The sequence below is a fragment of the Anabrus simplex genome, chromosome 5, assembly GCF_040414725.1.
Source record: "Anabrus simplex isolate iqAnaSimp1 chromosome 5, ASM4041472v1, whole genome shotgun sequence".
Classification (NCBI taxonomy): Eukaryota; Metazoa; Arthropoda; class Insecta; order Orthoptera; family Tettigoniidae; genus Anabrus; species Anabrus simplex.
In genome coordinates, this window is record NC_090269.1 from 301,012,805 (window position 1) to 301,025,639 (window position 12,835).

The following is a 12,835-nucleotide window of genomic DNA, read 5'->3' on the forward strand; positions in this document are numbered from 1 at the left end:
GCGTATCTTTAGTTTTTGTACAGATTTGAGTGTCGATGACTTTTTTGTCTCGTTTTGCCGAAGGAGGTGACAACATGTTGAGTCAGATTGTAACGGGAGACGAAACATCGGTTTCGCATATCACGCCCAAATTGAAGCAACAGAGCATGGAATGGAGACACACACACATTCGCCTGTAAAGGTGAAGGCCAAACAGACTGTCCCAGTTGTGTAGAAATGAAAAGGTTATAGTACCTGATGACAAATCTGTGCATGAATACCTTTCAGTTAAAAAAAAAATGAGGAAAATCGACCGGATAGAATGGTCGGACTGACTGACTTTAGTTTTCATAATTTTTTTTTTTTAAATATATAGATTTTAATACTCGCTTGCTGTAGTGCCCAGCGCTGTCAATTATGTGTAGAGTGAAATTTTATAGATTTCTTTATTGTGACGTTGGTTGGTATGGTTGATATTTTACGAACTGTTTTGTAGTTTAGGGGTTATTGATGTGTTGTAAGTGTGTGTGTGTGTATGTATGTGTGTGTTTTCTGAGAAATAGTTGATCCTTTCATAACATAATGAAAATAAGTGTTAACTGTATATATTTACACATCGCATTATAGATATGATGTACACGATTCCAACTGTCATCAGGACTGTCACTGTTTATTTTATGAAACTATAAAATGAATTTTTTACTGAAACAGGATTTTCATAATGTAAAAGACGAAATATAAATTATTTTATTTCCAAGTTTTACTATGCATGTGCTCAGATAGGTAGTGGATGATCTAAATGGTTTGAGACAAAGAGGTGTTCAGTAATGAAGTGCCCTATTACCACTCTTCATCATAATAGTAATGGACAAGATGATAAAGTCTATCAGGAAAATGTACAATGAACCAAATGCCCTGGTATTTGCTGATGATGTGCTGTTACGGGGAGAAACAGAAGCTGAAGTACAGAAAGAACTGACTATATGGAACAATATATTCAATGAATTTGAGCTGATGATGAGTAAGACAAAGACATGATGACCATCAGCAGGGAAGGAATAAACTCAAACCTCATTTTGAAAGGAACCAAATTAGAATAAATTTCTCACTTCTGGTAACTTGGAAGCACAACTTGAAACTTGAAAACCATACGTAATATGATTTCCATACTTTGTAGTTGAATACCCAGAAATATGACGTATAAATGCCTAATAGAAACTTTTTTGATCAAACCTTTCTTTTAAGCTACAAAACAGTTTTTCCTTTCTCCTGAAAAGTAAGGATTTTGGAATGTGTACCCTGTTCAACTCGCCGATTCAATTACAATTGCTTACGTTTTCCGTACTACCCCAGTTAGGAGCTTTTGATCTTAGCTTTTCCATTTCTTTTTTGGCGTTCATTACACAAGCAAGCTGAAGAAATGTTGATATCAATATAAGTCAATTTCCAGCTGTCTCATGGAATGACAATGAATAACTAAGTTATAAAAGAAATGATGGTTGGGCGTATGTTTGTGTAATAATGTATTACTGCTTAATAGACTTTTGAAATTGCGAGTTTATTATACATTATCTGCCCCTACAAAGATCTTTCTCAAACTTGAGTACCTACCTATAAAATGGGACATATTCCTCGAGATACAAAATGGCATAACTTGAAAACCATACGTAATATGATTTCCATACTTTGTAGTTGAATACGCAGAAATATGATGTATAAATGCCTAATAGAAACTTTTTTGATCAAACCTTTCGTTTAGCTACAAAACAGTTTTTCCTTTCTCCTGAATGTGTACGGTACACTTTTCAACTCGCTGATTCAATTGCTTGCGTTTTCCGTACTATCCCAGTTAGGAGCTGTTGATCTTTTCTTAAGCCTTTCCATTTCTTTTTTTTTTTTGCGTTCATTACACAAGCAAGCTGAAGAAATGTTGATATCAGTATAAGCCAATTTCCTGCTGTCTCAGTGTTGCAACTGCCTTTTCGATATGCCGTGCTACTGTGCGACTTTCCGGTAAGTTTTGCTCGTAGATAACCAGCAGAAGCGATCATAAAGGCGGTGAACGTGCGAAATATGTCAGTGAACTGCAGGAAGATATTCCTACGCCTTGGAACGAGTGTATACGTGCTGTATAGTAATACAATGCGTATACCTCGTTTATTAGTAAGAAAAATGTAAAATGCTTATACAGGGTTTATTCACTGTTTAACTAAACAAGAGTTAAACAACTGTATAAGGACTTTTTATTAGTAAGACGGTTGGTGTTTTAAGGGGCCTAACATCGAAGGTCATCGGCCCATATCTTTAATTAAAATGCTTCTTTCCCTCTCAAGTAATTCATAATGAAATAATAAATGGTCCACAGTTTGATCAATGACATTACATGGACATATAGGACTATCTAAAATTCTGAAACAATGAAAATAAGTTTGGAATTTCCCATGACCCGCTATCATTGCAGTGAAATTTGGCATTAAATAAATTTATTGGGACAGTCTGTCTATTACTATGGGAAGAAATTATTTTGTTAGTAAGCCCTTCATCGTTTGATTCCATTCACTCTGCCATTCTCGTAAACTCTCAACTCCTTAATCGAAACACTTTTAGGAATTTTGCTGTAACACTCACTAATTTCACTGTCATGCGCAGCTTCCTTGGCCAGATTCCATAGTTCCCTGCATGGGCCTTAATCCATGTGAACTCGATTTTCCAGTTGTTACTTGCAAGCATCTTCACTTTCATCTCAATTTGGTGAATAAAGCCGTTGTTGTTATTACATTTTAATGAGTCTATTTTTATTTTACTGTCAGTGAATATCATTTATTACATTTGAATGAGTCTATTGTTATTTTACTGTCAGCGAATATCATGGCTTTCTGCAAGATATTTTCCTTTATGACCGAGATTATGTTGTTTTTTTTGCTTTACATCGCACCGACACAGATATGTCTTACGGTGACGATGGGATAGGAAAGGCCTAGGAATTGGAAGGAAGCGGCCGTGGCCTTAATTAAGGTACAGCCCCGGCATTTGCCTGGTGTGAAAATGGGAAACCACGGAAAACCATCTTCAGGGCTGCCGACAGTGGGACTCGAACACACTATCTCCTGATTACTGGATACTGGCCGCACTAAAGCGACTGCAGCTATCGAGCTCAGTATGTATGTATGTATGTATGTATGTATGTATGTATGTATGTTACAGATATGACTTAATATCTGGAAAAATTACTGTGGGGGTTATGATACCCCTAGCACCCTTAGGAATGGATGTGAGAAGAGACTGACATGTGAAAGGATCAAAAACAACCATTGCTAGTGTGGAATCCAGTTTTGGGGGTCACTGAGTTGATTGGTGAAACACCAGATGCCGTTCAAAGTCCAAGTTCAGCCCCCATTAGCACGGGGGGGAGTGAAGGGGTTGAAATATTCAGCTGCATAAATTATTTACATAATTCTTACATTCAAAATTTATTTACACAGAAAGGAGATACATAAATATATACATAACCATTAGGAAAATCCCAAATTGATCATCTTTTGACAAAGTTATCGCATCTGTTTTCATCGGAACGATCAAGAGTATAAGTAGCCTACAGTTACTGGGAAGATATTCTTCCTGCCATTAGGAGAACATCATCTACTAAAGCAGGGCAGTCAGTGTTGATTGATTTGGATCCAGTGCCCAGCCTAATACCATTATTGTGTTGTCTGTTTCTCCACTCATGGAAGACCCATTATCCACTCTCAGGTGACCATTTTAAGAACAGAGTTGAAAAGAATAGAATAGCTGAGAGCCCATCGCCTTGATGAACACCAGTCTTAATCTCGAAGGATCTAGAGATTTCCCACACGCAGTCATTACTCCAGCCACACATTGTCCTTCGCTGGATCTGGTTGATTAGCTGTCTTTCCTCTCTAATTTGATCTAGCACATCAGTGTTTATTTTCTCCAAATGATGCCATAACCACATCTTAAAGGCTTCTAATTTCTTAATGTTGTCTTTATTCAGAGACCAGATCTGGCTTCATTATGTCCCAACTGGCCACACCTAGGTCTAACTATTTTTTTTTATCAAAGGGCTATTCTTTTTGCAACATTTTCACAAAATACTTATAGCTATAAGCTAATAATTCTTTCCTTGTCGCCATAAGACCTATCTGTGTGGGTGCAACGTAAAGCCCCTAGCAAAAAAAAAAAAAAAAATTCTTTCCTTTATGTGCTATTCGTTGTCACTATTGCAGGTAGAACTGTTGCTTCCTGGTAAGGAATTTCTGAAACTTACACTACAAAAATGTTTATAATCAGATTGGGCATTAATTTTAGTGATGAAGAGAACTGTGTTCGAAATTGCTATACAATTCTTTTTGCTTTTCAGGTACGCCCGTAAACCAGCTGCCTTACGTAACAAAACAGCTGCCAGTTTGACTCGCGAATGGACTGAACAGGAAACACTTCTGCTTCTGGAAGGTTTGGAAATGTACAAAGATGACTGGAATAAAGTATGCGAGCATGTTGGAAGCCGCACTCAGGATGAATGTATTCTGCACTTCCTACGATTACCCATCGAAGATCCATATCTGGAAGATCCAGAAGCAGGTGAGTTGTCCATTGATTCCATAGTTTCTACATACGTATAGTTTTCTACTTGTGGTAAAGAAACACAGATAAAAAATCAGCTAAATTCTTTGCATATTGCAAGAAATACAAATCTTTTAAATGTTACTATTTTTCGTGTATAATTTTTTCTTTGTATAGATTGTTTAAAAAGAAATTTTATGGTTAAGGAAACTTTAGGTAGGATTATACAGTGAAATTCTCAGTGTTTCCATCCAATTTCCTCTCTACTACTGATTGCACTCTCTTTTCCAAAATGCCTGTGAACATCTTACCTGCTTCAATAATCAAAGAAATACCTTGATAGTGGTTGCAATCTTTCTTGTTCCCTTGCTAAAATTGGACATAACAAAATTAATAATCAGACTTCAAGGGATAAAAGAAGAGACCAAAACAAACTTGCCACTCCATTTAGAGCAGAGCAGAGCAGAGCAGAGCAGAGCAGAGCAGTGGTACTCTACACAGGGGTTGAATTACCTTATTTATTCACATAATTCTTGCCATCGCATAACACGCTAATTACTTTAGTTCAAAGTGAAGACAGGAATATTTTTAGCGTATTTAAAACTTTAAATTTTTTAAAGCATTTTCTAGTGAATTTACCATGCAGTTCCATGAGTGTAGCAAAATGTAGATGGCAATTAGCAGGCTTTCTATTTTGAAATTTTGCATTTCCAAATTGCAACACTCAAGCAGGTCAGTGTGCACATCATCGCTGATTTGACGCAGATAGCACGTTACGTAATCTGTTACAAACCTCTATTCTATACAAGTCCTTCGTGTGTGTTCTATAACCTCATAACTGTTCAATATTAAATCCATGATGAGCAAATATGTAAGTAATAAGTAGGGGCCGTATTTTTTGGTAATAGTGATAAGCACGAAATTTTTCATATCTTCTTTCTAGCCTTTATATGACCTTGTAGGTACCGTAACGTATTTTAGCGAAATGAACTCACGAAATATTGCGAAATTTGTTTATTACGCGAATCGCACAAATAATCACGAAATATACCCCACTTGGTAAGAAAAATGCGAAATCGAATCGGAAAAGATCTCCAATAAACGTTTAAATGCACTTGAGAACTTGACTATAGTAGTTTCCTTCTCAGTTGATTGGTAGCGCTGTATATTCTCTACACAAATGCACACAACGCGTGCCCTGTGTATCGGAAGTATGTGTATTCAGTTCCGCGATCTCTAAAGCAATCATTATAATCGAAATCTGTTATCGATTACAGCAAATGGCGTTGTGGTCGTAGCAAGATCGGTTGTAGATACAGCAGTGCGCATTATACTCTTTCGCAATGAAAGCTCGCGCCAATGAACCTTTATCAGCAAATGTCCAGCATTTAAGTACAAAAATGCTGAAAACTAAAGTCACAACAGTTTTTCCGAGGGCCGAGGAATACAACAGTGAGGCGTTCTATGTATTTGATGCTGCAAGAAAGATTCTAATGTGTAAGTACTGTAATGTTCGCGTTACGTGAAAACGAAGAGATGCGTGCGATAAATACTGTAGAGAATCAGAAACACACAAAAAGAAGAAGAATGAAGCAAATGAACATAATTTTAAGCGGCAAATAACAATCGGCGATACTTTACACATTGCAAAGGAGTTGAAAAGTGATAGAGAGCAATTTGTAATAAACACAACGAAAGCATTCACGCAAGCCAGCATTTCTATAGAAAAATTGGATAATCCTGGCATGACGACATGGATGAATATAAAAGGGAAGATAAATAATACCGACTTTATTATAAAATATGACAATATTAGTAGGACTATTTTAAATAAATCGCACCGAGCTCGATAGCTGCAGTCGCTTAAGTGGAGGCAGTATCCAGTTATCGGGAGATAGTGGGTTCGAGCCCCACTATCGGCAGCTCTGAAGATGGTTTTCCCTGGTTTTCCTTTTTCACACCAGGCAAATGCCGGGGTTTTAAGGCCACGGCCGCTTCCTTCCAATTCCTAGGCCTTTCCTATCCCATCGTCGCCGTAAGACCTATCTGTGGTGGTGCGACGTAAAGCAAAGAGCAAATAAATAAATAAATAAATAAATAAATAAATAAATAAATAAATAAATAAATCGCCTGGTTGAGTTGTAAAATTTTTTATTGTTTTTACGTCCCACTAACTACTTTTACGGTTTTCGGAGATCCCGAGATGTCGGAATGTTGTCCCACAGGAGGTTTTTACGCGCCAATAAAACTAGTAACATGGGGCTGACGTATTTAATCACCGGACTGAGCCAGGATTGTACCTACCAACTTGGGCTCAGAAAGCCAACGCCTTAACCGTCGTGAGTTACTCATACCCGGCCGGGCAGCACCAGCATATCCATGAATATCTTCCAGGGATATATGGCTTTGCAAGATGCAGTGAAAGCACGTCTGATAGAAGGGATGAAAGAAGACATTGTTAGTGAAGTTTTAGGAGGATTTGCACCAAGTGTTCGCAAGTATTATGGTTTCCGACATCTAATGTGGTCAGCGAAATGGGCTGCTTTGTTTACAAAAACATACTTTCTGACTGTCGCACAACTCTGAATCCTGATAATGTTGAAACCATGCGGGTTTTTTTTTTTATTTGGAGACAAGTCATTCAAAATGTTAAAACATGTAGAACCAAACCAAACCCCATGGCACTTAACGCCCTGAAAGGACCTTGGCTTGCCCTGTGACCGCTGCTCAGCCTGAAGGCCTACAGATTGCAAGGGGTCGGGTGGTCAGCACGACGGATCCTCTCAGCCATTATTCTGGGCTTTCGAGACCGGGGCCGATATCTCACCGTCAGTAGCTCCTCAGTTCTAATCACGTAGGCTGAGTGGACCTTGAACCAGCCCTCAGGTCGAGAAAAAAATCCCTGACCTGGCCGGGAATCGAACCTGGGGCCTCCTGGTGAGAGGCAGGCACGCTACCCGTACACCACGGAACCGGCAAAAACGTGTAGGCTTTGTATAAATTCCTAACTTCCGCCTAACTTCATTTTGAGGTTTCAGTGATTCATATAGGCCTACCGGTATTTATTTCTACAACATTTAGTATATTTGGTTGTTCTAAGGTTTAATAACAATTTAATACATTACAAGTGTTCACTTTAAAACCCCTAATCAAAAAATTACTTAGATTTACCCCATACCATAAGGAATATTTCACAAGAAACATCGATCAGTATGACAATTTATTTCACGAAATATCTACCGAAATAGTGTTAGTTTTAACACCGAAATCAACAGTTTTATTTCACCAAAAAATAAGGCCCTTAGTAATAAGGCATTGTATAAACTTGTGGTATGGTAATGTGGGCTGTAAGTTTTCAGTATCTGAATCGAATGTGCAGTACTCCTGGAAACAGGAAAATGCACTTCAAGTTACCAACAAGTGTCATAAATCATTTAGCGGCCAGAAAACTAATAAGGTTCCACTGGTAGGAAAGGAAATTCTGGAATACGCGACGTTGTTCTGTAACAATGGATATGCTGTTTTTAATGAAATTCTCTAAATTGAAGGATGTGAAATAGCTGGAGCACATGAGATTAGCATCTTGGAGTTTTAGGTAATCCGAGGTGGGATAGTAAAGTTTATGGAACAAAAGCAATGAAGAACATCAATGTGCCGAAGAATACCAAAAGATTTCAACCAATAGGTTATCAGGATTATCGATGTCTCATGTGACTCTTCTCTCAGCGCCATCACAATAGAACTCGTATTCTTCAGATCTCGGCATCTTTCTACCTGGGGAAGGCTGCTTAGTGTAGACACATCAGCAGAAATTTCTTCCCTAAGGAGGGTTGAGATCATTCAAACTGATACATTGCTGTAATTTTCAGCCTGCAAGTTACTCTCTTTAACCAAGAATGTGAATTTTCTATGTTTAACTTCATCACACTACAGTAGAAGTCTGCTGTAGCGAGTTCGGCATATAACAAGAACCCCTTTATGTCAGGGTTTGTAGGTCCCTTCAAATTCCTATATTAAACTGTGTATTTTCCTTCAGATACATTAAGAGCCCTATCATTGACACATTAAGCGATTAAGCGCGTGCAATTTTTTTCCGTTACCGATAGTTATGCACGCAGTCCTTATATTACATATGATTGATCATCTTTGGTACCGTTTCCTCACTATGTCCACTAGCGAGCCCTCTTTTCAATATTCAAAGGCGATGTCGGAGTCGATTAGTAATACCCGTCAACTATCGTTCCGTAAAGAAAATCAGAAATGAAAGAGGAGAACATGCTTTCATAACATACATAAGTATCTTGGTCGACAGCGTTGTTAACTCGTTAGAAATAAAGGCTAAGTAAATGATCGCATAATTTTAATGCTAAATAGTGCATAAGAAAAAAGTGAGATATTAGGATCCACCTGTTCAATACTAAATTATGTGATAGATTATAAAGTAATCACATATTCATGATATAGGCTTTTGGGCTTATGCCGTGTCAAGAAAATAAGGTGAAATTCTTTACGTTTTGCAGAGAACTATGCTCTGCGTCATCAGAAGAAAATCTCAACTGTCCTCAAGAAGGGCTTCTAAAACATTGAACGAGCTTTGAATTTAGACGTTACCCAATAGAAGTGGAAATGGTATGTTCGAAGGCGATGTTCTCTAAAAGACAATTCAAAGTGAAAGAGGATAACATGTTTTCGTAATAAATGCGTACCGTAAATGACGTGGCCGATAACAGTTTTTAACTCGTTGGAAATAAAGGCTGAATTAAACGATCACTTAATTTTAATGTTATGTACTGAAATTACTGTAAGACAGTGATACACCAAGATATGGCAGAGTACATCACTGATTTCAGAGCATAGTTTATATTTTCTCGCGTCTAGTTACATTTCGTTAAGGCTATTTTTACAACTGTGAAACTGGGTTTATCCTTGATTTTAGTGTTTATACTGGAAAAGATACAGAAATTGAACACGAAAAACTCTTTGAGTGTCTGGGTCAGTTGTCAAAACTGTGACAGCACCTTACGTTGGTAAAGGTTATAACCTGTATGTCGACAACTGGTACACAAGCCCAAATCTTTTTGAGTACTTACACAAGGAAAATACTGGAGCTTGTGGCACAGTCAGAAAAAATGAAAAAGGGGTGCCAGACTTCCCGAAGAAAAGGGAGAATGTATTTCGTGGCACACCAGTGATATGCTGGCGCAAAGATGGCATGACAAAAGGGATGTTACTATGCTTACTAGCATACACGAGAACAAGATGGTAGAAACAGATAAAAACAGATCACGCCACAGGGCAGAATAAAAAGAAACCTTTGAGTGTACTGGTAATAATAATAATAATAATAATAATAATAATAATAATAATAATAATGTTATTTGCTTTACGTCCCACTAACTAATTTAAATAAATAAATAAATAAATCGCCTGGTTGAGTTGTAAAATTTTTTTATTGTTTTTACGTCCCACTAACTACTTTTACGGTTTTCGGAGATGCCGAGATGTCGGAATGTTGTCCCACAGAAGTTCTTTTATGTGCCAGCAAATCTACCGACACGAGGCTGTCGTATTTGAGCACCTTCAAATACCACTGGACTGAGCCAGGATCGAACCTGCCAAGTTGGAGTCAGAAGGCCAGCGCCTCAACCGTCTGAGCCACTCAGCCCGGCATTGAGTGTACTGGATTATAATAAGAACATGGGCCCAGTTGACTGGGCTGATATTGAAGTAAGCTTCACTGCAAATGTCAGGAAAACACTGAAATGGTATGTAACGTTTCTTCTTTTTTAAACCTGATAGACATTTCAGTGCTGAACTTGTACATTATTTACAAGGTGAAGACTGGAAAAAATCCACAGCTACTTGACTACCGTGTCTGCCTTATAGATCAGCTGCTAGAGGAATTTGCAGTGGAGAGGAAACCAACAAAAGGAGGTCCACCTTCAGGAGAAGACTGCTTGAGACTTTCTGGACGTAATTTCCCTAAACCAGTACCTCCAACGCAATCAAAGCAGAAACCACCACGACGGTGTTTTGTGTGTCAGCACACAAAGAAGAGACCACCCAAAAGAACAGACACTAAGTGGATGTGTACTGAGTGTAATAGGCCCCTCTGGATATACCCCTGTTTTGAAGAGTACCATACCCGAAAGACATTTTGATAGGTGAGACTGTTGTAAAGTCAAGTCAGTGTGTTGTAAAGGATACAAACTTGATCACCTATAGAGAGTAATTATGTTTTTGTCAATTTTATTATTCCTTTCAGTATTCTGAGAAAATTATTTTCTATGTCACTGATTTCAATTAACTTGAAGGTATCAATTATGTACCATAAGTGTAAATTATGTAACTTTATTAATAGAGAAAAGTTAGAATCAAAATAACTTAAAATCAGCAATTCAAACTTTTCAAGAAAACTCGCTCCTGGTGGTCTGTGTCACCAAAAGCTCACTGATCAAAAGGTTACATTATTTTGGTAATGATTGTGGAAATTTAAGGAGCATTATTGAATTGGCATAACTAATAATTAATGGAGTTTGAATTGTGTTTTAATGGAATGTGGTTTAATTTAGTAAATTAAAGAGTGGGGAGTCTTTTAGGTGTGTGTGATCACCAAAAATCATAGTGCCTCCTGTTGAACCAACCTTCATATTTTAGAAAACAAGCCTTCAACGACTACGTACAAAAGTTCTGTCAGAGCTGGATGGTGGAACTTCCTCTATCAGACAAGGTACAGAAACCATATGTGGAACTTCTTTGCCAGTGGATATTGTGCACATAGGACATAATATCTTTGGAAATAACTAAGTGCTCTTCAAGAAAATGGGATTCAAGAGTCATTTAGATGGTAGTGAAGATTATTTGCTCTGGAAAGATGCGAATGTTGTTGATAGCTATAGTTCTTCCTGCAGTAGCGATGGCAGAAGCACATTCATGTGAGGTAGTTCCTCTTTGCCACTACCATTATACACTATGTGATCAAAAGTATGCAGACACCTGGCTGAACATGACGCATAAGTTCGTGGTGCCCTCCATCAGTAATGCTGGAATTCAGTATGGTGTTGCCCCACCCTTAGCCTTGATGACAGCTTCCACTCTTGCAGGCATACGTTCAATCAGGTGCTGGAAGGTTGCCTGGGGAATGGCAGCCCATTCTTCACATAGTGCTGCACTGAGGAGAGGTAGCGATGTCGGTCGGTGAGGCCTGGCACGAAGTTAGCGTTCCAAAACATCCCAAAGGTGTTCTGTAGGATTCAAGTCGGGACTCTGTGCAGGCCAGTCCATTACAGGGATGTTATTCTCATGTAACCACTCCGCCACAGGCCGTGCATTATGAACAGTTGCTCGATCGTGTTGAAAGATGTTATCGCCGTCCCCGAAGTGCTCTTCAACAGTGGGAAGCAAGAAGGTGCTTAAAACACCAATGTAGACCTGTGCTGTGATAGTGCCACGCAAAACAACAAGGGGTACAAGCTCCCTCCATGAAAAGCACGACCACACCATAACACCACCGCCTCCAAATTTTACTGTTGGCACTACGCACGCTGGCAGATAACGTTCGCCGGGCATTCGCCATACCCACACCCCGCCATCGGATCGCCACATTGTTTACCGTGATTCGTCACTCCACACACTGTTTTTCCACTGTTCAATCATCCAATGTTTACGCTCCTTATACCAAGCGAGGCGTCGTCTGGCATTGACCTGCGTGATGTGTAGCTTATGGGCAGTCGCTCGACCATGAAATCCAAGTTTTCTCACCTCCCACCGAACTGTCATAGTACTTGGAGTGGATTCTGATGCAGTTTGGAATTCCTTCTGCTGGTCTGCCTATTACACTTGACAGCCCTCTTCAACTGTCGGCGGTCTCTGTCAGTCAACAGACGAGGTCGACCTGTACGCTTTCGTGCTGTACGTGTCCCTTCATGTTTCCACTTCACTATCACATCAGAAACAGTGGACCTAGGGATGTTTAGGAGTGTCGAAATCTCGCATACAGACTTCTGACACAAGTGACACCCAGTCACCTGACCACGTTCAAAGTCCGTGAGTTCTGCGGAGCACCCCATTCTGCTTTCTCACGATGTCTAATGACTACTGAGGTTGCTGATATGGAGTGCCTGGCAGTAGGTGGCAGCACAATGCACCTAAGATGAAAAACGTATGTTTTGGGTGGGTGTAATGATACTTTTGATCACATAGTGTATATGGATGCTGTTGGTACGGAGTTTCTTATTTATTTTGCTTCAGGGGCTGTTATAATTTGGCAGTGTGT

At 38.9% G+C, this 12,835-nt stretch overlaps 1 protein-coding gene across 2 annotated transcripts in view; it reads left to right on the forward strand.

Annotated features, from left to right (window-relative positions):
* mor (SWI/SNF- related protein mor) overlaps window positions 1–12,835 on the forward strand; it is a 183,895-nt gene that overhangs the window by 126,181 nt on the left and 44,879 nt on the right. For both annotated transcript variants that reach the window (XM_067147474.2, XM_067147475.2), the window contains exon 12: window positions 4,358–4,578. In XM_067147474.2, coding sequence (XP_067003575.2) covers window positions 4,358–4,578 — 221 coding nt within the window. The remainder of the gene's footprint in view (window positions 1–4,357; window positions 4,579–12,835) is intronic.